At 36.4% G+C, this 27,182-nt stretch overlaps 1 protein-coding gene, 1 long non-coding RNA gene and 1 pseudogene across 10 annotated transcripts; 1 reads left to right on the forward strand and 2 right to left on the reverse strand.

The window, feature by feature from the left end:
* Positions 1–772: 772 nt before the first annotated feature.
* On the forward strand, positions 773–4,281 carry LOC147510863 (replication protein A 70 kDa DNA-binding subunit A-like). The gene is made up of 12 exons (XM_086598275.1): positions 773–922; positions 1,013–1,298; positions 1,386–1,470; positions 1,544–1,662; positions 1,757–1,838; positions 1,927–2,062; positions 2,140–2,192; positions 2,366–2,486; positions 2,585–2,767; positions 3,792–3,839; positions 3,967–4,097; positions 4,158–4,281. The coding sequence occupies exons 1-12, from the start codon at positions 773–775 to the stop codon at positions 4,279–4,281; spliced, it is 1,518 nt and encodes a 505-aa protein (XP_086454401.1).
* Positions 4,282–6,533: 2,252 nt separating this feature from the next.
* On the reverse strand, positions 6,534–15,456 carry LOC147510864 (pentatricopeptide repeat-containing protein At2g20540 pseudogene; annotated as a pseudogene). 3 transcript variants are annotated; one of them, XR_015219046.1, is made up of 5 exons: positions 13,472–15,456; positions 13,181–13,334; positions 8,167–8,343; positions 7,835–7,989; positions 6,534–7,094 (listed from the first exon to the last, which is right to left on the reverse strand). The product of XR_015219046.1 is annotated as a pentatricopeptide repeat-containing protein At2g20540 pseudogene, transcript variant X3 (transcript). The 3 variants fall into 3 exon arrangements; XR_015219044.1 differs by lacking the exon at positions 8,167–8,343; XR_015219045.1 differs by lacking the exon at positions 8,167–8,343 and having other exon boundaries at positions 13,469–15,456.
* A 2,645-nt stretch (positions 15,457–18,101) lies between these two features.
* On the reverse strand, positions 18,102–24,095 carry LOC147510865 (uncharacterized). Of its 6 annotated transcripts, none has more exons than XR_015219050.1 (5): positions 23,633–24,094; positions 22,098–22,315; positions 21,209–21,638; positions 20,926–21,004; positions 18,102–18,119 (listed from the first exon to the last, which is right to left on the reverse strand). It is a non-coding gene; the product is annotated as an uncharacterized LOC147510865 (long non-coding RNA). The 6 variants fall into 6 exon arrangements; XR_015219049.1 differs by lacking the exon at positions 18,102–18,119 and adding an exon at positions 18,816–19,077; XR_015219051.1 differs by lacking the exon at positions 18,102–18,119 and adding an exon at positions 20,219–20,498 and having other exon boundaries at positions 20,926–21,045; positions 23,633–24,095.
* Between the last annotated feature and the right edge of the window lie 3,087 nt (positions 24,096–27,182).

A 27,182-nucleotide genomic window follows, 5' to 3' on the forward strand; every position in this document is an offset into this window, starting at 1 on the left:
ATTTACACATTTTGCATCAACATAGTTTTGTTCAATACTTATACGAAGGGCATGGTTTAGTTCATTGTTTATACAAAGGGCATGACATGCTTAGTTCAATGCTTTGTTGGGTACGAAATTATTGGTGGAAATGCTTCATGACTTAATTGGCCTGGGTGAAAATTTTGTTTGTGTTATGAATTGATTTTTAGAGACAGAAACAGTATTAAGGACAACTGCCTTGCACTTTAATTCAATATGCAACAACAACAATGTAGGCCACTAGAATGACTCTTTGCATCGTAGAAATTTGAGAGGGCATGAACCTAACCTTTAAGAAATTGTTAGATGGCCACCATTATCAAGATAGTTTATTCGTAGGAATATGTGGGATTGTAGATTGAAGATGGTATCAAAATTGCGTAAGATAACCTGATTCATGTGCTATGCCTCCTCAGACTTACTAAAAAAAATTAATTTGCAGTATTTCCTTGCGCAATCTACATTTAGTTACATCCGTTTCCCTCTTGAGTTGTTTGTATAATTTAATCAAGCGTTGCTGCTGCCCATCCTAACCCAGTTGTACGGTCAACTTATTGTCATTCTTGAATGGGTTGTTAAATAGTTGTCGCGTCTGCATTCACTGTCGTTTCATCGACAAACGCACTTTTAAACAATTCGCGCTTTGTTGTTGTTTTGGTTATAATTTTTCTTTCTTTTCTGCTCCATTTTGTTTTTTTTTAATACGATACTATTCTAATTTGGGCCTTTTCCCATCCTTAAGATTCTCCCGATGTCGATGCAAAACTATCAAGACCTTGACAAACTCCGCAACGGATCAAACCGATATAAAGTGAGGGGCCGCATTACAAGGCTGTGGGAGTCAGTGCATTTGAAATATAATGACACTCTTAGTTTGGAGTTTCTTCTTTTAGATCCAAAGGTGATTATATTTCTATGTGTGCCATTTGTTTGCCAAAACCATGCTATAATGGTTTGCTGACTTTATTGTTGTTTCCCGCATCGTACACAGGGTGCTGACATCCATGTCGTTTTACTAAAGAAATATTTTGGGGATTTCCACGATTTGCTTACGGATGGTGTGTTAAAAGAAGGCAATGTCTACACCATGGAGAAATTCGATGTATGGCTTGCAAAAGATTATCGCCCAGTTAAGAATGAACACAAGATTTTTTTTAATGCTAGAACGGTGATCACACCAGATGATGTGGAAGGCACCCACATTGCAAGGCACAAATTCAACTTCTCACAGTTCGACACCCTTTTGAGTAGAGTTCACGACAAGACTCACCTTATAGGTAATAGTTTGCTACGAGTTTCACTTTCACCTCTTAATTAACCCTTAAAGAATGTAATCTAACATTTTATGTCAACCAAAAAATTAGATGTTATTGGACTCCTTAAGCGAATCGGTGAGATCACACAAAAAAATGAAACTACTTTTCGAGAGATTGTGCTCATGGATCAAAGGTAACTTGCCGACGTTCGTATCTAATAAGCACTATGTATTTTTTTTTCCTAACACAATTGATCCTATAATCAGTGCCGCGGAATTGACTATTGCTTTATGGGGTGCTTTAACCGAAGAGTTTCCGGATGATCTTTTGACACAAGAAGATGTGGTCATCATTGCCACTTCACTTAATCCAAAAGATTTCCAAGGTACACATTTATTCCACCTTCATGTACTCAGTTTTTTTTTTTAACTACACAAAGCAAAATGATGCATATTTCATGTCTTAATACTATGTTGTAGGCCAGTTTTCTCTTTCATCGCTTAGTGGAACGAAGGTCTACATAGATTTGGACACTCAGGCTGTTATCGACTATAAAAACAGGTCAGTGTATCATCTTATTCTTCGTATTTATCATTTTACCTCATGATCATGTCATGCGTTACAATATTTGTCATTCTTAATTCTATAGCTTGGGGGATACCAAAGTGCAAATAGCAAAGCAACATTCATCTGCAAAAGAGGGCTTCTCTGAGGAAGAACTGCTTAGAAACCGTAGGGTTTCAGTAGACAAATTAAAGGAAATGGGACTAGATGAATCCAATAAGGTAACATTCAATCCATTAGAGCCAACTTTGTTTCGTTGCCCAAGATTCTATTAAAGTTCATTACGATCGTAAAACAGGGAGCAACCTACACTTGCAAAGCAACCATAGGATATGTCTTCAACACGAATTGGTATTACACTTCATGCACCAACAACAATTGTAACAAGAAGGTTGTTTAAGCGCGTTTGCCCAAACTGTAACCTTGAAATCAAGAGCCGCAATGAGAGGTCGATCATTAATTCCTTATTGAATTTTTTACTTTTGGCGGATCCACTTTTTATAAATTTTATTTGGAGTGTCCAGGTACCTTCTAAGAATGGATGTGGAAGATTCGTCAGGGGTTACTCAATTTGTTGCTTTTGATCGGGAAGCTGAATACCTTATTCAGAAGCCGGTTAAAGAATTGGTGGACACCTACAAGAAGGCACAACCCTATAACTTATCTTTTATCACTAATGTTCTGCTTTTAAACACAAAACACATGCTTCTCACCAAATATTAATAAAGTGCTTCCTAACACAGAAAAACGGCCCACAAATCGTTCAGGATGCATTGCAGCAGGTTGCTGGAAAAGAGTTTATTTTCCAAGTTAAAATAAATTATTTCAGTCGGAGTATGAAGGAAAGCCAGTCTTTTGTTATCTACAAGATTTTCCCAGCTACTATGGATGTTGATGACCCACTTATGAAAGAAATTATTGATGAGGTATTCTTTTGATTCCTTTATTTACAAAAATAGTATTGTTTCACCTACATTAAACTTATTGTGGTTAAATCTGGGACCCAAAAAGTGGCACCCAATTTAGAAGATGGAGTACACGGAAAAGAGCTTTCAAGCCAAGATATGGAATCTGAGCTCCACCAAGCAAAAAAAACAAGGGTTCATTAGTGGGTCAGCACTTATTCAACCATTTGGTTCAATCCAGTTCAGTTATTTTTGCTTCATTGTTTCCAAAAATATATTCATCAACATATCACATGACTGTCTCCTCCCTGATGTAGGACATGTGTGCTACGCGACTACCCACTCCTGTCATTTTCTTCCTGCTTCACGGTTTGGGCTTTTGTGCTTCGGAGTAGGAACTCATTTTGCTTGAGTCGTTTGCTTTTTAATTTACTCTTTAATCGCGTTGTCTACATTTACAGTTTTCACTATGCTTTGAACTTTCTGTTTTATGTGTGTTTTAGAACTTTCTTATTTGAATATGGTGTTGGCATTATTCATTTAACTTGAACACGGGAATGAATGATGATTGCTTAAATATTTCTAGCGAAGGGTTCCTTTTTTGGTGTGCACTTTACTTTGATGTGCATATGGGTTCTGCTCATTGATGCTTCTACGTTTCCGTACCCCACATTCACATTGATTGAATTGAAGTGGATTTGAAGTGGCGGAGATCTTCTACTTTAATGTGCTTGGCGTAGGATTCAATTGAAGGCAACACCCTACGTTTCTTCTACTTTGATGTGCTTGAATTGAAGTGGCTTTTGAGATGGTGGCACTAATTTTTCACTGTAAGTTAATTTGTTTCCTTTTATAGTCAAATCTTGTTAATTTGAGCCGAATTTGATAACTTTTGGGTTGATAACTATAGATTTGGGTTGTGTTTGTAATATATTGAAATGTCATGGAAGTTAAACTGAAGGTCTAGCGAAGATGATGTTTTATTGTTAGGTGTGTGTGAATGTGCTGGCTGGTGTGTAACTGTGGTGTTACGTGTGTGCTGCAGGTGGCAGGTGCTGGTAGTGTGGTGGTGCTGGCAAGTGGTAGTAGTGTGGTGAGTGTGTGTTGGTTGGTTTTTGTGTGTGTGGTGGTCATGTGCGTTGGGAGCCTGGGAGGTGGTGTAGTGGTGCTAGTGTCTACTGCTTGGTGTAGGTGGTGCTGGTGTCTACTACTTGGTGTAGGTGGTGCTGGTAAGTCGTGTAGGTGGCAGGTGGTTTAGTGGTATAGTGTTTGGTGTGTGTGGATTGATGTCTGCTGCTGCTGCCTCCTGCAGATGCTGCTGCTGTGCTGATGTTGATGCTGCTGCGTTGATGTTGCTGCTGATGCTGATGCAGATGCTGCTGCTGCTGATGCTGATGCTGGGCTGATGCAGATGCTGCTGCTGCGCTGATGCAGATGCAGATGCTGCTGCGCTGCTGCTCATGCTGATGCTGCTGCTGCTATTGCTGATGCTGCTTGCTGTGTTGCTTGATATATCAAATGATGTTACCACTTAGCAGAATACCAGTTACCAAAAAACAATTTGGAGTTTGGCTGTGTGAAAAAGATACGGAGATTTTGAGATTTGGTATACCATGTTTCTATTTAAAGTTGTTATGTACTAACTTAGTTGCCCTGTTTTTTCGTTATATTCAAAGTTTTAAATCTGATTGCTGTGAGAGTTGCACTCGATTCTTAGGTTCCCTTTTTTTTTAAAATAATATTCGAAGGTTCCTTTGGATTGGTATACTGTTGGTGTTTTTCTCCCTTGAAATCAAACATTTAGGTCATTTAGTTATAGAGTTTGTGAGTTAGACACACATACTTATATTGTACGGCTAAGAAACCTGTGAATTGTCGCTGGAGCTGTTATTCACCATTTTCCCGTTAGCACGAGTTGTATGATGGGTTTATTACACTTATAAGAACTTCGATGCGCAAAAAAAAAAAGAATTGCTCCACTAGCCATGCGTCAACCGTACCAGATAGGCAGACTGTCCTACAGTTCATACTATCACAAGCACACACACACTGTCGGTTGATTTAAACAATCAACACAATTCAATAACAAATAACTTGCCTTTCTACATCAAAATATGTTAACAACTTACAAGTGCACTAAGATATTTTAGCACAATGTTTACCACCCAAAATGCACTAAGATATTACATTCCTTTCATTGAGCTGCCTTTTTTTGGCAATGCCATGCCATTCATTATGCACAATGCCTTTTTTAAATGATCTTATTTCTATGCACAATGCCTTTTTTAAATGATCTTATTTCTATGCACAATGCCTTTTTTAAAAATGATCTCATTTTGGAAATGAAGTGATTGTTGTTGGCCTATTTTGCTTATTGTCTTAACTTAGGATGGTCCGGTATTGGATTATGAGTACCAAAAACGATAATGCAAAATCTGACACAATTAGGGCATTGGTATGTGCTATCGTGTACAACATTTAGAATGTGCTACAACTGCGTGTTCTAATACTCTTTAGAAGATGAAAGTCCATACAACTCTAAAAAAAGAGTTGCTCCACTAGCCATGCGTCAACCGTACCAGATAGGCAGACTGTCCTACAGTTCATACTATCACAAGCACACACACTGTTGGTTGATTTAAACAATCAACACAATTCAATAACAAATAGCTTGCCTTTCTATATCAAAATATGTTAACAACTTACAAGTGCACTAAGATATTTTTGCACAATGTTTACCACCCAAAATGCACTAAGATATTACATTCCTTTCATTGAGCTCCCTTTTTTCGGAAATGTCATGCCATTCATTATGCACAATGCCTTTTTAAAAAATGATCTTATTTTGGAAATGAAGTGATTACTCTTGGCCTATTTTGCTTATTGTCTTAACTTAGGATGGTCCAGTATTGGATTATGAGTACCAAAAACAATAATGCAAAATCTGACACGATTAGGGCATTGGTATGTGCTATCGTGTACAACATTTAGAATGTGCTACAACTGCGTGTTCTAATACTCTTTAGGATGACTGGGTTCGTATATATACAATTGAAGCATATCGAGACACCCAATATTTCATGCAATTAGGCCAGATTGCTTGAAGAAACTTGGAAGTTGAATGCAGAATATTTAAATGATTATGAATAGAATTGGGCGTGGAGTTCTTATTAAGGAAAAACAATAGAAAGACTGACTTTATCTTTATATAATGGTCGAGATGATAGATATATTATACTTAATGGAGTTGAAAGGTTTAGATTTTAGTATGATAGCAGCAGATCAGATTAACATTACAAAACTTAGTGTATTCAAATTCCAAGAGATTTGTGTATACAAATAAATTATAATAAGCCAACAATAATGTTCTTGGTATCTCCATCACATCCAAGCTTCTAGAAGTGCATTGATGGCAAATTTAGAAAACATAGAGCTTCTGTATTTAGAGAAATAATCGGAGGCACTGACCTACTTGATAGTTGATATAAGCTTTGCAATTTGCCTCATTTCAAAATGCTTTATGGATTTCATAGTACTTCTACCATTTCACAACCGTAACCTTATATGGATAAAGTTCAACCAAATTATCAAATAACCTTATTACATCGACTTCAACTTGATGAATAGTTTGCCAACAACAAACTACTTTTCAAGACATTTTAATTTTTTTTTTTATGTTATCCAATTACCCGTGTTTTCCTTACTAAAAATGTTATACATTATATTCACCTATTTCCCAAATGCTTTCAGTAAATTAGTGACACAATTTTTAAAATAAAACTGCTCATTACTAAATAAGTTGTTATTTATTAACGCATTATACTTTTCGAGTTACCTACTTCTCAAATCTCCATTTCCATTATACTAATACATGTGTACTTTTGAATCAATCTATCTGGAATGCCACTCTATGAAATCCGTGCCGAAGGCATGGGCACTAACTAGTACATATACATTACAAATTACAAAAGATATAAAGTTTACACAAACGTATGTTTACTGGGTAAAAACAATTACATTAAAGGTACCGTACCCTCTTGTCCACTTTGTTGTTCTCCAAGTAGAGCTCCTCTTCCGGTCATGAACCATGTAAGAGAGACTGACTAGATATTTGTATAATTTCAGACAAAGTAGCCATTCAATCATCCCTACCTACAAAATTTACTTAAGAACAGTTGTGCAATATATGAGAAATTACTTGCCAAAACCAGAACCCATTTGCCAAATCTACCATACACCTCAAAATAGAATACAGAGTCATTAAAAATGAGCTTTTCAGGACATTGTTTTTATCACGAACCACCAGTCGTCTTAGTAACTCTGACCAGATCCTCCATTAGTGGTCAACCTGCAAACATTTAAGATGAAATATCAAATTCCACCACATGTTCACCAACACAACTTTTAATACTAACAAGTTACACTACTCAAGTATAATAACAGCAAGATTCTGCCATAACTTGGATAATGGTCAAACTGATGCAGCTTCACATGAGAACAGACCTTCACAGGATATCAATGCCACCATCACAAATATTTATTCTCACCGAATATTGTAACTGTTACAAGTGATTCTCTATGGCATTTTCTGATCTATGACCACCCTGTGAAAGTAATTCGCTTGAATATTTATAGCATTGTCAAAAGGGTTTCAAGTTTATACGATCCCCAAAAAGAACAAAAAAGACCTGTCCAAAATTTCTCATTGCCACTTCATCTTTGACAATGTACACATATCTATAAGTTTTGTCAAAGCCACTTTCCTTTATTTGTTATGGCAGGATCAACTAAAGTGAGCACATGTAAGTTGTAACACAACTAACAGACACCTGTGCAGATAGTTCACAAATACTCCTTGCAAGTTCAGAATATGATAGTTAAGAAGGAATATCATAATTGCCAGCGCAATGCATGATATATTTTGGTGCTCCCCAAAAACAATTTAAACATGACTTCAAGCGAATATCATTCACAATAAATATTTCAAGAACAGAAAAATTACAGCGGTAAAATATTAACAAATTAACCACAGCCTGACAGGAAGATAGAAGTAATAAAAGAAAATGGAAGGGTAAAGTCATGAAGTACCTTCGCAGCTGAACTATGGATGGCAGCCATTAGATCACTTTTTCTAAGCGGAAAGACAATATTTTGTTCTGTTTTGCTAGTTCACTCCTGCTGCGGGCAGTCAAGGTGCAACAACTTTCAATACAAATCTTCATTTAGCTTATCATGGCATCCAACTGCATGGTATGAAAGGGAGAAGAATGGAGTTACATGTGCAGCCGACCAATGTCAGACTGCAAACACCAACTAGACAGTGTAAAGATGCAACACTATGTTATTGGATCAGTTGCATCAGTCTATTGCTATTCACTACTTAACCGCACAATATTTTGAGATTTATGATATGGAACTACCTGTAAGGTAGTGACATTTCATATTCCGACAATATGCTTGAATATTTGTAATCATTCATGACAAGTAGAGAAACTTTGCCGATAGATAAAACACTGGCCCGCATGATAAGAGGGTAGAAAGAAAGATGTTTTCCTCAGTCTTCATGGCTGCTTGTCGTTTTACGAGCTCCTCAAGCTCTGGTCCATACCAAGACAATTTTTAAAGCACTCTCAAACCATCCAACACTTGGTAAATATTAGCACTAGCAGCAATGAAGATGGTATAAGTTCAGTAACTATTAGCACTAGCACCATTCAACTCTTGGTCAACATGGGTTTGTATACATAATTACATAAGAAATTCAATACATGGTGATAAGTTTATTCCAGTTTAAAATGGGGAGAAAAACAAATATAAAAAACAAAAACAGAAGGAAATAACGAAAGCAAAACAAAATAACCATACTGCAACAACACCATGCTTATCCAGGTTCTCCATTTTATATTGCAGACTAACTGAGATGTGTAATACATGCCCTTGAGGAATTTGATTCAACCAGGATAACAGCTTTGTTTAACATGCAAGTACTACTGCTGTGTTTGGTTTGCTGGATCAAAATTTTGCATCAAAAGTTCAAAACGAGATAGAATTCTGCTACAAAAAGAAAAGAGGGACAAAACACTCAAAATTAATAGGAGCAGAAAAAAAGTATAGTAACTCCCTTTTTCAATGAGGGGATTTTTTTTCTCTCTCCCTCTTTCCTCTCAATCATAGCTAACTTTCTTGCATCGTTTTCCCAAGAATTTGCATCACCAACACAGCCTAAGGATGCAAACTAAAGCAAGGACTAGAAACTCCTACTACAACCTCATAATACTTATATACCCTCAATTAAACATAAGAAAGGTCTAAAAGGCTCCATTATTAAGGGGCAAAAGAAAAGATACCTTTTACCCCTGACAAGCATAACAGATGCATGTTATTAAAAAGTGCAGTTCTGGATAATAATGCAACTCAAGTAGAGCTCCGGTTGTGGCTTTCTTTAGACCTTCCATTATATGGTTAGAGGGATCATTCTCACAAACGGACCACCCACCACCATCAGTGGACATCAGACCTTTGCCACGCAAATCGTCTGATGGAAAAGCATTTCGCAGTTCACAATAAAAACTTTTATCTCCTTAATCTCATATGGACGAGTAAAGTGTTTTGCTTACCTACATCTGTCTCCTGCTCTAACTGTTTGTTGAAAGATTAATAGGAACCCCATTGTCTAACTTAAAAGAGTAAAATGTCACAGCTTAATTGCTTAAATCAATTATTTCACTCTTGTGAATCATGTAGAAGAAAGGGAAATGCAACTCGTAGAGCCTTCTATGACGTGGTTCTGGCTCTCTTTGGAACTTCTATAATATGATCTGTCATGTTGAGGGATCCTTCTCACAAACGGGCCAACCCAGTACCATCAATTGGACATCAAACTTTAGTCACCGAAACCGTCTCATGGAAAGTAATTACACAGGCCACAATAAAAATTTCAATCTCTTAAATCTCATATGGACGTGTAAACTGTTTTCATACCTACATCTGTCTTCTGCTCTAAGTGTTTGTTAAAATATTCATACAAAACCCTTTGTGTAAGTTTAAAAAAGTAAAATGTCAGCTTAATAGCTTCAGTCAATTACATCACTCTTGTGAATCGAGTAGACGAAAAGGTAATGCAACTCACCTAGAGCCTTCTAAACATTGCAGTTCTGGCTCTCTTTGGACCTTCTATCATATGAACTAAGGAATCCTTATCACAAATGGGCCAAACCCAGTACCATCAATAACCATCAAACTTTCTTCACCCAAACTGTCTCAAGGAAAGGCATTCTGAGGGTCACATTATAAACTTCAATCTTTTAAAATTCTCATGGACGTGTTAGGTGTTTTGCTTACCTAAATCTGTCTTCTGCTTAAATTGTTTGGTAGAAAGATTAATACAAAATCCTTTGTCTAACTTGAAAGAGTAAAATGACACAGCTTAAATGCTTAAATTGATTAAAATATAGTTAGCAACTGTAATCTTTTCAGGTATTATTTAAAAAAACGCATTGAGGCTTGTGCCTTAAGGCGTGCATCAAGCCTTTTAGGAGATCAGCGCACTGATAATTAAGCACCAATGACTCCTAACTCTATTTGAAAATCCAATAGGAAAGCACCTAAGTCCTATCCTTAATTGGTTTAGAAAAACCAAAATAAAAATTATCAAATATGCTAGTTTTGGAACAAATTGGAAATAACAATAACCACATACTAATTACATAACAAAAGCAATTAAAGAAAACTTGCATGTCATCTTTGATCATGATTGTTTGACACAACAATGTATAAAACGGCTAGTCTCATTCATGACAATGAAGCTTTTCTTCCCAAGTTTTGTAAAATTTCAATCATCAAGGATGACGCTACTTAATAACCATTTCTACAAGTACGAGTTTTGACCTATAAGAAATTGATTTGCCTTGTCCTTTGGATTTGGGTATACATGATTCAGGTAAAATATAACAGGGGCTGCTAAAATGCTACTATGAGGGGAAGAGACCAACCTGGCTACATGCCAACCATATAGCAGACGCAGCCAACAGCAACAACCTCAATGCCTTGATCCAAATAGTCAGAGCCAGCTGAGCCTGAAGGCATCCTATTCTTCCATCTAATGTGGTCCAATACCATAGTCTCTGGTAATTAAAGTCCATCTTTGTCACACTCTATTCCATGCCATTGTTAGTCTATCTCTTGCTCTTTTAGAAGTTGAAACTCTCAACCTGTATACTCCTTTAAAGCATCTATCTGGAAAGTCCCATCTTTGCTATAGTAACTCTGCGCACATCTTTTTAATTGCTCAACATTATGCTCCATGAAATCATTGATGCTCGTAATGCTCTTTACAAAAACTTGACTTTCCTTTTTATCCAGATGTGCTGGTCCCAAACCAATCCCCAGCAGACCTCCACTTCAACCATCCAGCTTAAACTCTTTGGGCCACATCATCCGATACTAATGAATAATAGGCCCAAGATATCGGAAGTTGTCACTATCAAGTAATCAGTGTCCATCATTTTTTAACAATATCCCAAACCACTCCCCAGAACACCTCCATTTCAACCATCCAGCTTAAACTCATTGGGTCGCATCATCATAATCAACTCATCCTTGTAAATGTAGACACACAATATTGGAACTTGTCATATTTTAGAATCTACTGTACATCTGTAACTACATTCTTACTAAAGTTTAACCTATCCACAATATGTTGCTTTCACTTATTTCATAAAGGTTGGCTCTAAAGCATCTCGTCAAGTTTCTTACGTTTCAGTTATTTTCCTTCGGAGTACAGTACAATAAACTAAGAGTATGTCACCAGAATAAAATACACCAATGAACTTCTTCTCGAATGTGAGTGGTGAGTTCATCACTTCATTTATCGCTAAAGCAGGTATATTTACGAGCTGACTGCCAATCGTAGGTGTGCAAAAATTGAAACTACAAGCACAACTGTAACTGGATTTGGAACTGTGGCTGATCGCAATCCTGCAGAAGCAGGAGAGCTTGGAAGAGAAGGTCAGAAGCTGGTGAATAGCGGTTAGGCCAGTTAATTATCCACAGGAACAGGGATGAGGGACTGGAGACAGAAGGAGAGCCTAGCAAAGCTCTAGTAACGAAAGCTGTCAAACTAGAAGAAGGTCTGATGCATGAGCATTGATGACATCATGCTGAAGTCATCCTAATGTCAAGATGGCTGCCTCCTGTTTCTTAATTGGTTATTAGTTTAAGAATTAGTAACTACTCTCTATTTCCTTAGTCTTTATTGGTTTTAGTAATAGGTTGTTTAGTAGTTTCTATTTGGAGTCCAACTAGAATTAGGAACGTGGATTATTATATAAAGGCATGCCAGCCTTCATTATAAGATGGTTGTTATTGAATATTATTCTTTCATCATGTTTGAAGGTCTAAACCCTAGATTTAGGTGTTTGATTTATTAAATCTTATTGATGTTCATCTATTGTTGAAGCTTCCGCCAACAAGATACATCAAGGTCTGCTACAGCCGTCCTCCCAAGAGCACGAGACTTCTCAACCACAACTATTCTCATACTGGTTACAAATCCATAACAAATGTTCTTGATTATTTTTTTTATCCTACAGACACTCATTTCTGTTCCACAATCCACCAAATCAGACTTTGGGCACCCTATCAGATCATGTCGTATCTAAAGCCAACAAAAACCATGTGAAAATCCATCTTGTTTTCTCAGAACTTCTCAATAGTTGATTTCAGAAGCTAATTAGGAGTAAAAAAGAGTGCATAAGTTTATGATCTATACAGGCTGTGCATACATAGTAAAAGAAATAATTGAAAGTGCATACAAGTCGTGCATTTTACGTACTATTTAACGCAGCTAGACTTCACTAAAATCATTTACAGACACTAACCTAGTAACCTAGAATCCCAATTCAACTAAACAAATAATATTAGATAATTACGAAGTACTAGATTGTGACAGCTAATATATCATTCTGGACAAAAGTATAAGAATATATACTCATTAGAATTTAGAATGAATAAAAACTACAAACAAACGAAACACATGTCGCTTAACATATGAACCAAAACATATATGTTTTTTCAAGAAGTACTTCATCACCATAATAATAAAAAATTATTAAATATCACCAAAATCACTAACTAATGAATCTTGGACAAACACAACTAACAGCCACCTGATCAGCTTTAGCCGATAGTTCACATATACTGCTTGCAAGTCCTGAATATGATAGTTAAGAAGGAATATAATAATTGCCAGCACAATGTATGATATACATTCCTGCTCCCCAAAAACAATTTAAACGTGACTTCATGCAAATATAATTCACACTAAATATTTCAAGAACAGTAAAATTGCAGCAAGAAGATATTAAACAATTAACCACAGCCTGACAGGAAGGTACAACTAATAAAAGAAAATGGTAGGATAAAGTAATATTGTACCTTCACAGCTGAATTAAGGCTGGCAGCCATTAGATTTCTTTTTTCCAAGTGAAAAGATGAGATTTGTTCTGTTTTGCTAGTTCACTCTTGCTGTGGGTGCTAAAGGTACAAAAGTTTCAAAGCAAACCTTCATCTAGCTTACCATGGCGTCCAACTGCATGGTATGAAAGGGAGAAGAATGACACTGGCTCACATAGTCAAATGACAAACTACCGAATATAGGGTATTAAATGTAGACTATCACTTCGACATTTAACCAACATTCTGAGATTTGTGATATGGTACTACTACCTGCAGGGAAGTGAAATATCATATTCCGATAATGTACTTGAAAATTTGTAATCATCAAGTTTCATGGCAAGTAGAGAAACTTTGCAGGTTGATAAAACACTGGCCCGCATGATAAGAGGGTAGAAAGAAAGATGTTTTCCTCAGTCTTCATAGCTGCTCGTCTTTTCTTCAGTTTCCTTCTACGAGCTCCTCAAGCTCTGGTCCACACCAAGATGATTTTAAAAGCACTCTCAAACCATTCAACACTTGGTAAATATTAGCACTAGCAGGGTGCCTCTTATCTGATGAGAAGAACTCAGTAACACTGTCATCCACCTCAATCAAGCTACACCCTGGTGGTTTCTTGATCCCCGTTCCCCTCATCACTAATTTCAATCTGGCAAGATCTGCCCACCTCTTGGTATCCCCATATATGTTTGAAAGCATGACATAGTTTGCAGGGTCCTTTGGCTCGAGTTTGATAAGCCATTCAAGAGCAAGCTCAGCCAGTTGAACATTTCCATAAGTCTTGCAAGCGCCAAGTAAGGTACTCCAAATAACATCGTCTGCTTCAATAGGCATCTTCCTAATGAAATAAACAGCTTCATTAAGCTGACCAGAACGTGCTAAGAGATCAACCATGCATCCGTAATGCTCGATCTCAGGCACAATGGAGTAATCTTTAGTCATCGAGTTAAAATATGAAAGCCCTACATCAATTAGACCCATATGTGAACATGCACTCAAGACACCAATGAAGGTGATCCTATCGGGTGTCTCTCCATTATTCCTCATCTGCTCAAATATGTATAAAGCATCAGTACCACGACCATGTGTTGCTAAGCCACCGATCATGCTATTCCAAGTGATCAAGTCCTTTAATCCCATGCCATTGAACACGGCAACTGCAGTGTCTATGCTTCCACCTCTCGAGTACATATCAATCAATGCATTCCCAATGAAGACATTTTCTTTTAAGCCATTGCTCTCCGCATAAGTATGTATCCACTTACCCAATCCTAGAGCTCCTAATCGTGAGCAAGCAGATAAGGCGTAAACAAGTGTTGCATCACTGGGACAAACACTTGACTCAGCCAACATTCTTTTGAAAGCTTCCAAAACCTGAAAGAACCTACCTTTACTGGCATACCCCGCAATCAACCCATTCCAAGAGAATACATTCTTCTGAGGTATCTCTTCAAAGAACCTCTCACCTTCCTCAAGGTCATCATTATTAAAATAACCAGTCATAATAGTGTTCCATGACATGACATCTCTCACGTTCATCTCATCGAAAAGCTTCCTTGCCATACCCATGTCACCTTTACCAATATAACCAGAAATCATAATGTTCCACAAGATAACATCACGCTCACACGTCTTATCAAAGAGGCCACGAGCAGATTCAATGTCACCGTATGAAATGTACGCAGATATAATTGTAGTCCACGCAACTATATTCTTCACGGTCATTTCAACAAATACAAGATAAGCAGATTCAACTTCTCCCCCACTTGAATACATATCAACCAAATTTGTACCTATAAAATGGTTATCACTAAACCCAATTTTCACCACAATGCAATGGACTTCCTTCCCTTCACTCAAAGCAGAACACTTGGTACATGACTTTAACACAACAGGGAATGTAAAACAATTGGGTCTCACATATTTGGTATTCATCTGATTAAACAAAACCAGTGTTTGTCTATAAAACTCATTGTCAGCATACCCTTTAAACATGGCATTCCAAAGAAGCACATTGGGTTCGAAAACTCGATAGAAAACTCTTTGGGCATACAACATTTTCTTCAGTCCAGCACATGCGGAAATAAACTTAGGTGCAATATATTCATTTTGTTCAAATCCGTTAGTGATAATTAGACAGTGAATCAGTTTAATGTGTTTCAAACTCCTAACCGTGTTTTGTAACAGTGATATAAACCTCTCTTCAACTACTCTCTTGGGTGGGAATATATGCGACAATGTCATTGAAACAGTCAAGGCCAGAAACTATGCGTTCTCAAAGGACATTTCTTCTCTTCTTTTATAGTTTAGACTATGTTAAAATAATGATTCAGTTGTTGGTTTTCTGAAATTGGGTTGTTAGTTTATCCGTGGATTGTGTTGTTTTGGTTATGGGGTGAAAGAAACCATGTTCATAACTTTCCAATGTTAGAATGATGTTAATATTGTAATGTAATTGTTTGAAAGGGAAATTATATCATTGTAAATTAAGAAAATGTTGTGAAATTAGATGAAGTCGATTAAAATATTGGATTGTAATACATAGTTATGCGTGTCTAAAGCTCGATTTTTAGTATGGACGACAACCCCATCTCTTGCAAGGAGAAAAAAAAAATATATCAGACCAAGAAGAAAGCACCCATCTTCCTCCTTCCTCAATAGGTAACATACTCATTTAGTTTAAAGTTTTTTCTTTTTTTTTTTTGCCGGAATTTAGTTTAAAATTACGGCAAATATATATACTATTCCCCATTTTATTTCATTATATATACTAGTAAACGGGCACGTGCGTTGCACGTGATAAAAAAGAAAATAGGGTGGAGAAAATTAAAGGAACGAACGTATGTAAAATAGAATAGTAACATATTACATCTGTTTGAATGGATTATGTAACATGTTTTAGATTAATACAGGTCAAGGTCTGACAAAGCTCATATTCATTTTTTTTTTTTTTTAAAAATATATATATATATATATATATATAAGAAAAAAAAAACACTTCAATTCGATTTATGCTACCCTTCTATGTTGAGAATAACTATATCAAAAAAGGTATTTAACCGTCTGTAATTTAGTCAATATATAATTATTAGTGCATATGCCACATATGCCACAACCTAATTTACCAAAAAAATAGGTATTATGTTGATGAGATTAACTTTTGTGCTGCTGGTTGTGTAATTATCTTGTCGAGCATTTATATGTGATTGAAGAACATTGTTGGATTCATATGAGTGTACTACCTGTAAGATATAAGAATATTATATCATGGTCTGCAACATAATTACTATTCTACACTGCAGAATAAAATATCTTTAAAAAAATGCAAGAATAGTAACTTTTATTATTATTATTACTATTATTGTCTTCAATATGATCTAACGAATACATTCGTTATTTTTTTTTGTCGGCTTAAATAAACAGGTAGTTTGGACAAAGAAAGAAATTGTAGCTACTAACAAATGCCATTTTTTTTTATATTTGCACACTCTAGGATGAAAATTGCGTCCAATGATGGATAGTGGAAAACCCAAAAAGAGATTCATGGAATGTTTAGAAAGGAACCATAACATTGATTATATTCAAAGTTGAGGAAAAACGAAAGGGTATTCCTACAATATAAAAATATTATAGAAGTTCTTCAATGTAGAAGGGACAATATACCATACCAACGAGTTTGAGCATAAACTGTCGGTTAAAAGCCTTGATTGAGCAGAACTATTATGGAATTTTACAATCCAAATGAGTAATCAAAACATAAATAAGCATTGGAAACGGCAAGAAAACAATATCAAATAGAAATTATACGAAACCCACAATGTAGTCGCCTTGGAGTAAATACATTCACAGTTCGAGGCAAAGCATTAATTAGCAACAAATAAATGGGGAAAAAGGAAGAAAATTTAAAAGGGAGTAAAACCTTAATCTGAAGACAAAGAAGACCATTTTGGCATTTGCCTAGAAATTAAAGAAGAGAATAGTATTGAAGAGTTTTATTCACGTGCATTAATAAGGAAGCAAAGAACGCCACCGTTTTATGGAGTTTATTCGTGGAGAATAATCCCTTGGGATTGGAGAACAAAAATACGGAAAGGCAAAATACTTACTAAGACTAAAATGTGAGATGAAAATGACAATAAAGCACCTAAGCATTTTGCGATGCAGATGTTATACAATATGTACGGAGCAAGACACGTTGACACCATTTGATCACTGTCTTACATTGCGACATAGTATTTATCTAAGCAAGCAGCCTGTGTATGACAAAGTCATTACACTCACAAAGTAATAATAAAAACATCAAAGACGACAAAGAAAAGCCGTGAGATACAATGAAGAATCTCCACTTGACCAAGAAAATGGATAAGACAAAAAAAAAGCCAAAAAAATAAACAAAGAATTATTATGAAACAGTCAAGTATTTGAAGCAATAATAGGGTCACCAGAATTGTGTCAAACCTTGGAAAAAGATGTTCATATAACGGTAACCACTATTCAAAATTGATTGGTACCAAAACTATTGATAAATGACTGTCTCCGATAATGACAACATGATTTAGGAAGAAATCTATGAGTAAACCATCAACACCCCAAATCATTAAACACTTTCTAAAAAAAAAAAAAATTGATATCCGGACAACACCCAAACTCACGGAAAACAATAAAAGTGCAAGATATGCTTAGCCGTAATTCCACGTAACGGAAATTTAGGAAGAGAGTGCAATTATACAATCAAAATGCAAAATTTTTTTTAGGGAGAATCTCGTGCTAATATAGAGTGGGCACAACAAATGGAAAAAATAAAAATAAAGAATATTAATGTTATAGTTTGAGGTTAGATCATTACCTTTAGTGGCAAATTAAAGGTAAGAATTCTTGTTGAGTGAGTCGCATTGCCACTTTGGCAAGCTATGATATGATTCTGTTAATAAGAAAGGTTAACGTTAACGTTAACAGTAATGAATTGAAGGGGGAGGCAGAAAGATGAAAAGTAATTCAAAATCCAAACTAAAAGTAAAACAAAAAATTTATAAAAAAATATGCGAAATTGTAGAATGAATTATGACGAATATGAGTTAACGAAAAATTGAAAAGTAATGTGACCTATTCCATGGTGAATCAATGTGCAATAGGGGAGAAGCTGTTGCAGATGTGGGAGAGAATAGCACTAATGTGGTGGTGGTCATCGTCAGCATCATCATCATCATTTATTTTATTTATTTTTTATCAGTTGAAATTCTACTAATAAGTTAAGTGGTAACATTACCACTCCGTGGCTCCTAGTCCACATACATAGATGTTGGGCCCCTTTTAATTGCCAAGTTTGTAGTAGCAAGTTTAACATGTCCAGAAAAAGAAAGAAATGCAAGTATAAGCTCCTAGTTAAAAAAAATTCTTCAAATATGAAGAGTATGCTACCACCACCTAGAGATGCTCTAAGCCTCCAATCCACAAAAGTATTTCTATTTCCAAAAGTCTTCAACACTCCATTTGCACATTCTTCTATTTCGCTCTGTTGTCGCAATGCAATCCCTGTAGAAGGTTTGTTGGCTTTGTAGCCTAAACACGGCTGCTCCCATCCCACAATCCTAGTGATCGAAAGCACAAGCAAGCCATATTTTTCTTTTGTCAAGAACTCCATCAAGGTTAACCTTATGAAAACCTAGGTCGAGGATGAGGAATCCATTCCTCCGGTTTAGGAATTTCAATGTTACCCATACCGAGGTCAACTTTAGTGTCTAACATCGAAGCCTATCCATACTACAATAGTTCACTATGAGAGAGCGAAAAAATTGAGCTTGTAAATGGCTTGCAAAGCAAAAAAAAAAATCTAACTCATCTAAAAGAGTATGCTCCTCCATTCTTCCTCCCATCAAGTCCTAAAAATATTGCAAGATATACATTAGTTTCTTTATCTAAACCCCACGAGAATAGATTGAGCTGATTCTTAACCCAAAACATAATTCAAAGGCTATAAATGTATGTGACTGTAACACGTGAGTTTATGGACTTTACTGGAGTTGGCAGTCTTTAGAGCACAAATCCATTCTCTGTTAAACAAACATACACCATTTCTACTGAACAGAATAATCCAACCTGGCTCGATGAATCCACCTTGAAGCAAGAAGCAATAATCACTATAGATTACAAATTAAACAAAGATCTAACATAGTTCTGTTTGTGAAAACCTAAAAAACAAAAATCCAACATCGTTTGTTAGTTATATTATGTTCAATTTCTGAGGCTATTAGGGAGTATCCAAATTTAGTTAGGAAGTATTTAGGCAAAGTTGTTCCTAGCTTGTGAAGATAATTTTTACGCTGAACTAAACTCTGCGGTGTTTAGAGATGTGTCTTTTGTTATATCCTGAAAGACATCATGTGCCTAATGCTGATTCAGACTTATTTTCGGATCAATGATATGGAAACTGGACAATTTGAGAGGACACTTATAGTTGATGATGAGGGAAGTAAAGATCACTATTTGGCTATTTGGAGGGGTGTACAGTGCCTTCTTCCGATATAAACCAGCTTCATGCCTCTGTGGTTTAGTTGTATACAGCAGAAGGTACTGAAATTAAATATTCCACAGTGCAGAACTGGTATGCAGGAGATGAAATTAAATATTCCACAGTGCAGAACTGGTATGCAGGAGACGAAGAAGGAATAAGTGGGATTTACAACTTTGTCACGAAGCGTGGTATTTGTGCTGGTGATCGCTCAAGGATGTAGTAGACTCAGGTTGAGACTGGGTCTGCCATTACTTCGAAGTACCCAAGTGTTGTTTTGGAAGGCGATAATGCAGTGGGTGAGCTTTATTCTATGGCGTTGACAAAAATTATCAGCAAAGATGATACATAAGGGGAAGATCACTAAAAGTACAATACTCTCCAAGGATATTTCAGCTGGGAAATCGAGGAATTCCTATAGATGGCTTGTTTAGATACTATATATATTATCATCTTTTGATAAACCAGAGCTTCTGGGAGAGGAAATAAAATATTAAGCTATGAATCTATGATTGTCTGGTTTCAATCTTTATATTTTTTCTTCAATGTGGAAATGTAATAAATTTGGGTATCTAGATGTATGCATTCCTCTAAGATGATTTCTTCCCCCTTTAACAGGCAAAGAATCCAGCATCTCGTATTGAGCATGAAGCAAGTACGTCCAAAGTTAATGAAGATCAGCTTTTCTACTTCCTGCAAAGAGGCAATGGCCACGATAAGGCTGTCAAAGCCTTGATTTCTGGGTTCTGTCAGGAGGTATTGGAGACGCTCCCTTTGGAGGTCAGAGCTAAACTGCAAGAGAACACGGGTATAAAATTAGACAGATCTGTGGGCTAGGAGATAAGCAGACCATCTACGTTTCTTCTGAATTGCCGAGTGATCAGCAGCTTCAATGCAATCTGCTAACAGTGACCAAGGCTGTTAATGGACATTTGGAGCACTAAAAGATCAGCCTGATTTTGTTCCTATGCTGGAACATTTTACACACTGGCATGTGACTCAGTTCATACTATAGGTACATCTGACGATTTCTCTATAGGTACATCTGACGATTTCTCTAATTATATATACAAAAATAAGTTTATATTTAAGGAAAACAAAAATATATACTAACAAACAATTCAAATAAAACAATTATAAAAACTGAAGATAGTAATTCTCATGATAAAGGTTCTAATGTCTCCGTCTTGTATCTTGGCGTGTGCGCATTCTACATTACCTCTGCATTCGTGGAATGGTAGATATCTCCTCAACGCCCATGAACACCGTTCGTCCCAATAAATTTGGCATAACCTTCCCTGTTTGACATTATTCCCACATTTTAGATCAAGCTTTAAACCTATTGTAAAGATAAAATCCAACTTAGTGAAAGAAATTCGAACCAATTATGCAAGACAACCAATTTTAACATTGAAATCCAATCCAAAACAGCAATTTGATACGTAACTCATAAACATTCCAACATAACTCATACGATTTGGTTTGAAGAAGAGGATGCATACCTAGTTGCTAGTAGTCCCATGTCATCGTTGCTCTTCGTCACCTTTGTAGTCACATGTCATTCTAATCATCAAACAACAACGATAATGATCGTGAAACAAAAAATATCAAATAGATGAAGATAATAAAGAAGGAAAGAAAGGAATTGAAGAGTTTAAGTAAATTCATCTCTGAACTTATTTGGATTCAATTAAACAAAAACAGGTGCCATAGACACATCTTGATCATTCGCTTTACTTCTTCTTGGTAGCATCCCCAGCCTTGGTCGGCAAAACAGGAAAAGACATAAGAATTATGCCAAAGGTGCAACACAGGGAGTCTAATACAGCTATATATTTGAAATTACAGTAACACTCCACGGACCTTCTTAGCCCTATTCTTCCTCTCCTTCAATTGCGTTCTTGACTTCTTCACCTTGGTATCCAACCCATTCTGTGAATCAAAAATATACGTGGACCCAAGTCAAATGACTTGAACAAAATTCTAAATTTTCTGCATATTACATGTGAGCCTCCCATGCCTTATTTAGTTCAACCTCAATCACAAACCAAAAATAAAATGAGGCTTTACATCCTCTTTAACATACCTAACCCAGTACCGTCATTCTCAAACCAAAACTACAACAAATGTGATTTATAAAATAGAAATGTGTGCAGAGCATATATCCACATAACATATATTGGCACAATTCTAGTTCTACACAATAATTTCAGCTTAGAGCAGTTGTCCTTCAAAAAAAAGGAAAAATAAAATAAAATAAAAAATAAAAATTTGTCGTGAACATATAATTAATGGAACCGCATCTCAAACAATTTGTCATAAGGCATAACACACACATGAGCAATTTACTTCTGTATCAAAAATTCTATGTTCAAGTACACCAATACTTACTTCTTCAACGTGTTGAGCATCACCAAGCATGCAGACCTTCATCTTACGCCAAGGGATAGAGGGAAGCTTACAGAACCACTGAAACACTTGTCTTCTATGGGTCATAGTTCTTCAGCCCAATCTAAAGTTTAACTATATCCACAATTTTTCATTTTTTTTCCTTTAAAGTAGTCACGATTTGGGTGATACATTCTCTCAATACATCACTCTGAAGCTAACTGAAAAGGTAGAAAAGAAAACATTCAATGACAACTATCACTTGGGATAAAACTCAATATAATCAACACAATATATTAAACACCAAGAATATAAATCAATTTATGCTAGCACTTGGGATAAAATACAATATATTCAACACCAATGATCCAAGAAGACTATAAATCAACTTACACAAATAATAAAAGTGATGTTTAGTTAGAAATTTTAATGGAAATCTCGGCAAAATAAATTTTGGATTTGCAAGCTCCCAACCCCTCGTTAAATCACATAAAGCTTAAAGCTTATAAGATCAGTGAGTCCTAGGTGTGGTAGGACTCGACTATTTCTTCACTATTAAAGGGTGTGGCAAACAACAGTACCTCCTGGATTCATAGGGATTCCCATAAGACCAAACTGTGATGAAACAAATTCAATCTTCGTGTTTTTTGAATGAAACAATCAACTTATTTTTACACCCATAAACGTTCCAAACTCATTAGTCCTTAACCATATCATGCATACACAGAGATCCCCAATCTTACTTAAAATTATATAATTTAACCTATACCTCAATAAGGAAGGAAAACCATTTTAACGAATAAACTTTACCAGTAATGGCGAAGTAATGCGCTTTTCGAAAGCAAGCACAACACCTTCTTCATTTGTCTTTATCAATATTACTTGGGGTCAAAAGTATAATATCAAAAACTTTAACCAATTTTATTTAAAAAATACTTTTGCGTACATACATCAAAAACTTCCCAACCTGCTAATGACAATACCGAATGTCCACTCCACTGATAAATAGCCAACTCTTCATTAGGATGCATGTCTATACAAAGACCAACGAACCTCAAAGCAAAAGGTAGTAAACTCGCTTCTATAACCTCCCATGTATTAGACTAACGGTTTTCCCTTTCTTAATTGGGAAACCGCGAAACGGTGTCTCTGCAGTTTGCTGAAGAGGTTGTATTTTATAGTCAGGGTTTTCAATATTGAAGAAAACATATGACGAACTGTAGACCGGAATAGAGCATCGCAAAATAAATTGTACCAAACCAAAGTTGTAAACTGTAGAAACATAGGAATCTAAAGCATGAGTACGTACTCTCAAACAAAAGTACATAAAGGAACGAAAACTACCAAACTGAGTTATTCTAACAATATCTTAAAGTGGTCCATAATCGCAGTTCAAGTGACAAAGTGGTACATAATGAAACATTCCTTTTGCCAAATCAAAAGGAGAATTTATTTTCTGCGATTGCTTGCAAATCAAAATAAGAAAATTGAATGTAATTTCCAACAAAGAAAGTTTTATTCTGAAGAAGTTCACTTACCTTTTTCCAGAAATAAAATCTCTGAGCAGGAGGAAGACTCAAATTTGAAAAGAGTATTTGAAAAGAATGTGGATTATCGCTTTATGAAAAAATTATCGAAACAATGCGTCTGTTCCGGGTTATTATTCTGTGAGTTCGTTTTACCAATATACCAACGAAAGGGCTGATGAGGAAAGTTGGGTCGAAGATGAAAAAACGTTTGAAACTGCCGAAACGGTGTCTTTGTCTCTGTTTGCTGAATAAGTTGACCTTTATAGTTTCCAGAATAATTGAAGAAACTTGATGGAAATTGTGATTTGGGAAAATGAAAATAGGGTTTCGTTGGTTGGGGCAAAGTGTTTGGGAATATTAGGAACTGTGAAGCGAACGAACGGTTTACTTTTTGCTTAATTGGGAAACCGCACAACTGCGTCTCGTTTCTTTTCTGAAGACGTTGAGTGGGCGTCTCGTTTCTTTTGTGAAGACGTTGAGTCTTATAGTTCTGGAAATATTTTAAATTACCGATTTACCCTTCAAACGTGAAGTGTAGAAAATTTCGTGGGTGAAACTTTTGGGTACCTTTTTGATTTAAAAGCTTGGTCTAAAAAGAAGAATACGGGGACTAATAAACGGGGCAAGTTTTCCCATTATATATAAGATATATATATATATATATTTCCAAATAAGTTAGGGTTAGGCAGACCCTCACCTGTATTAAAAACACGAACTTTTTACATAGACAAGTCCACTAGCATCCTCTTTTACATGGGCTTAAAAAACTTTAACTAGAGAATGCCCAAATTGGACCATTCAAATGCTATTTTCCTATTCTATACACATGCCCATGACCAACCTAGCCAAGCCCAAAGACTTTTCCTGGGCTAGAAACATGTCCATGAATAAACAACCCAAGCCAAGCCGGAAGACTAAACAAGGACCAAGTCTTCATGTCTATCGGCCCAACAGGATTCAGGCCCAAGATAAGAGTATGGATCTGGGCGACCCGAACTACACCATCTCTACCCGCCTGCAACCACCAACGCCTAAGGCGTTCTCATCCCCATCTGTTGAAAAACCTTTGTCCAGGCTAAAGTCTACGTAGATATCAGCTAATAACAGCTAGTATCCAGTCAACCCGAGCCCAACCAATACAAACCGCCAGAGAATTGGATCTGGATCGAAACAACCCACCTCCATCTTCTCTACCCGCCAACAACTAGCCAACACCAATTATGGCAAAGAACTCTTTCCTAGCCGCCACCAATCAACCAACCCCCCTCCATACAATGTCATTTGCCCCAACTAACCCATTTAAGCGTCCAAATTCTACCATAGAAACCAAGTTTCGTGATCCAAGAAGCCAACTCACGATCCCAATCCAACACAAACCCGCCCGGATAAGTTGTAAAGGTCATCTCCTCGCCAACGGTCACCTCCAAAGTTCCAACCACCGCAACTTTGAGTCAAGTTTCGAGCTTTATGCAGCACTTCTCTGCCATCACAAGCTCACACACCCGATCCAAACCACAACTGTAACGCCCGTATTTTTAAAATACGTTTTTATCTATTTATTAATTAATTAAATTAATTATTTATTTAAAAATTTGGCCGGATTGGATTTCGGGATACGCGGGCCTGGTTTTGGGGTCCGAGTTGGTGTTGGGCTTGGGTTTGGACCCAAGTATATAAACACATTTTTCTAGAAAATAGGGTTCAGAGAAAAATAATGAAAATGGAGGCAGCTCGTTTGCTCGAGCGGTGGAGCGCGATGGTTCAGACTACGGAGGATTCGTCGGGTTTTAATTGGTGAGTAGCTATTTTGCTATTTCACCGATTTGATTTTAGTGATATTGGTATACTATTTAATGTTTCGCTTTTTTTATATCATTCATTATATTGTTTTGATTCGACGTCGTGTTGTCGAGTTGTTAAAACTCGAGTGAAACTCGGAGTTGATATAGAACTGTCGAAGCTTTAAAAAAAAAAAAGGGGTATTTAGCTTTTGGGCCACATTATAAATGGGTAATATGCAGTTGGTCACCAATTGTTCGTTTATTAGCTATTGGGCCAAAATTGACGGTGATCCATCCATATTTTCTAAAATGGCACATTTACCCTTCCACGTGTATTGCACGTGATTGAAATAAACGGCTAAGATCAAAGTTATTTTCAAATCAACAGCCACCATAACGTTTTATCCTAACCGTTTATTTGTGACACGCGTCCTAATCACTAACTATTAGCGGGAAAAACACTAATTAACCGCCCAAAAACACTCACTTCTTTCAGACAAACACTCACTTCTTTCACTTACATCATTTTTTCAGACAACCTGTTTGTGTGCGAGGGTAGCAAACCTATTTCAGACAACCTGTTTTCAAACACTAAGAACCAACTTAACACATTTTCACACTTCATCAATGTCTAGATCAACTCATCAAACTCGTGATTTAAAACAAAGAGTTATAACATGTATAAACAAACTATCTGATCGTGACACTTACACTATAGCTATAACTGAACTTGAATCAATAGCTAAATCATTGAGTCATCATGACTCATATTCTATATACCTTAAGCGTATAAACTACAATCGATCCATCTCGAAATCTCCAAGACACGTAAACAATGTGCACGTCTACTTGGTTTCATGTCCGAGGCGCATGGGAATGACTTAGCCATTTGTCGCGAAAATGCTTAGTAATATAATAAAAAGACTGCGTGATTTCGATTCATCGGTTCGACCGCATTGATCAATGCGGTTTCTAGTATGGTGTTACATATTTGAAAGTTCCGTTTTACGCTTTCTTGAAACCGTTGATGGAAGCGATATCGGTTGAACAAGAAGTGCATTCACAGATGGGTCGTTTCTTTATGTCTTGCTAAAGCTATTGATAGTTGTAGTGATCCGGGTGTTGTTCAGTTGGAGAGATGTGTGATGAAGTTGATGAAGTTGTTAAGGAATGAGAGTTTTAAAGGGAAGGCTGGTTTGTTGACTTTGGTTGGAAGTGTTGTTGGGAAGGGAGGAGTTTTGAGTCGGAGTTTGTTGGGGAATTTGATTCCTTGTTTGGTTGAGTTTTTGGGCAGTGATGATTGGGCATCTAGGAAGACGGCGGCCGAGGCACTAGAGAGAGTGGCTGTTGTTGAGAGAGATCTAGTTTCGGAGTTTAAATCGTCGCGGTCTATTGAGTTTTGAATCAAGGAGATTTGATAAGGTAATTATGAATCTATGGAAAAATAAGATTTTTTTTTGGTTTTTTGAAATTTTAGTGATGAATTTGTTGAATTTTTTTTGGTGTAATTGTAGGTGAAAGCTGTTAGGGAGACTATGAAAATTATAGGGAGTGGAAGAAGACAGCTTCTAAGTTCTAACAGCTATATTGATTGGGGCCATTGGATCAGCCCCATCTTAATTTTACCGTTTTTTTGTTTGATTTCAAATTTCACATCATAGACACGTGCGAGGGGTGTTTTAGGCATTACAAAAAATCAGTTTTTCAGACTAACAGTCCAGTCACGGTCAACGCAAAGTCAACGCAGTCAACCGTCAATTTTGGCCCAATAGCTAATA

The sequence above is a fragment of the Coptis chinensis genome, chromosome 3, assembly GCF_015680905.1.
Source record: "Coptis chinensis isolate HL-2020 chromosome 3, ASM1568090v1, whole genome shotgun sequence".
Classification (NCBI taxonomy): domain Eukaryota; kingdom Viridiplantae; phylum Streptophyta; class Magnoliopsida; order Ranunculales; family Ranunculaceae; genus Coptis; species Coptis chinensis.

Bases quoted from the DNA above. Each gene is read 5' to 3' on its own strand.
- LOC147510863 (XM_086598275.1), top strand. From the start codon at position 773: ATGTCGATGCAAAACTATCAAGACCTTGACAAACTCCGCAACGGATCA. The intron at 2,487-2,584 runs GCACAACCCTAT...TTCCTAACACAG, and splicing joins TGGTGGACACCTACAAGAAG to AAAAACGGCCCACAAATCGT. The intron at 3,840-3,966 runs GTGAGTGTGTGT...TACTTGGTGTAG, and splicing joins TGGCAAGTGGTAGTAGTGTG to GTGGTGCTGGTAAGTCGTGT.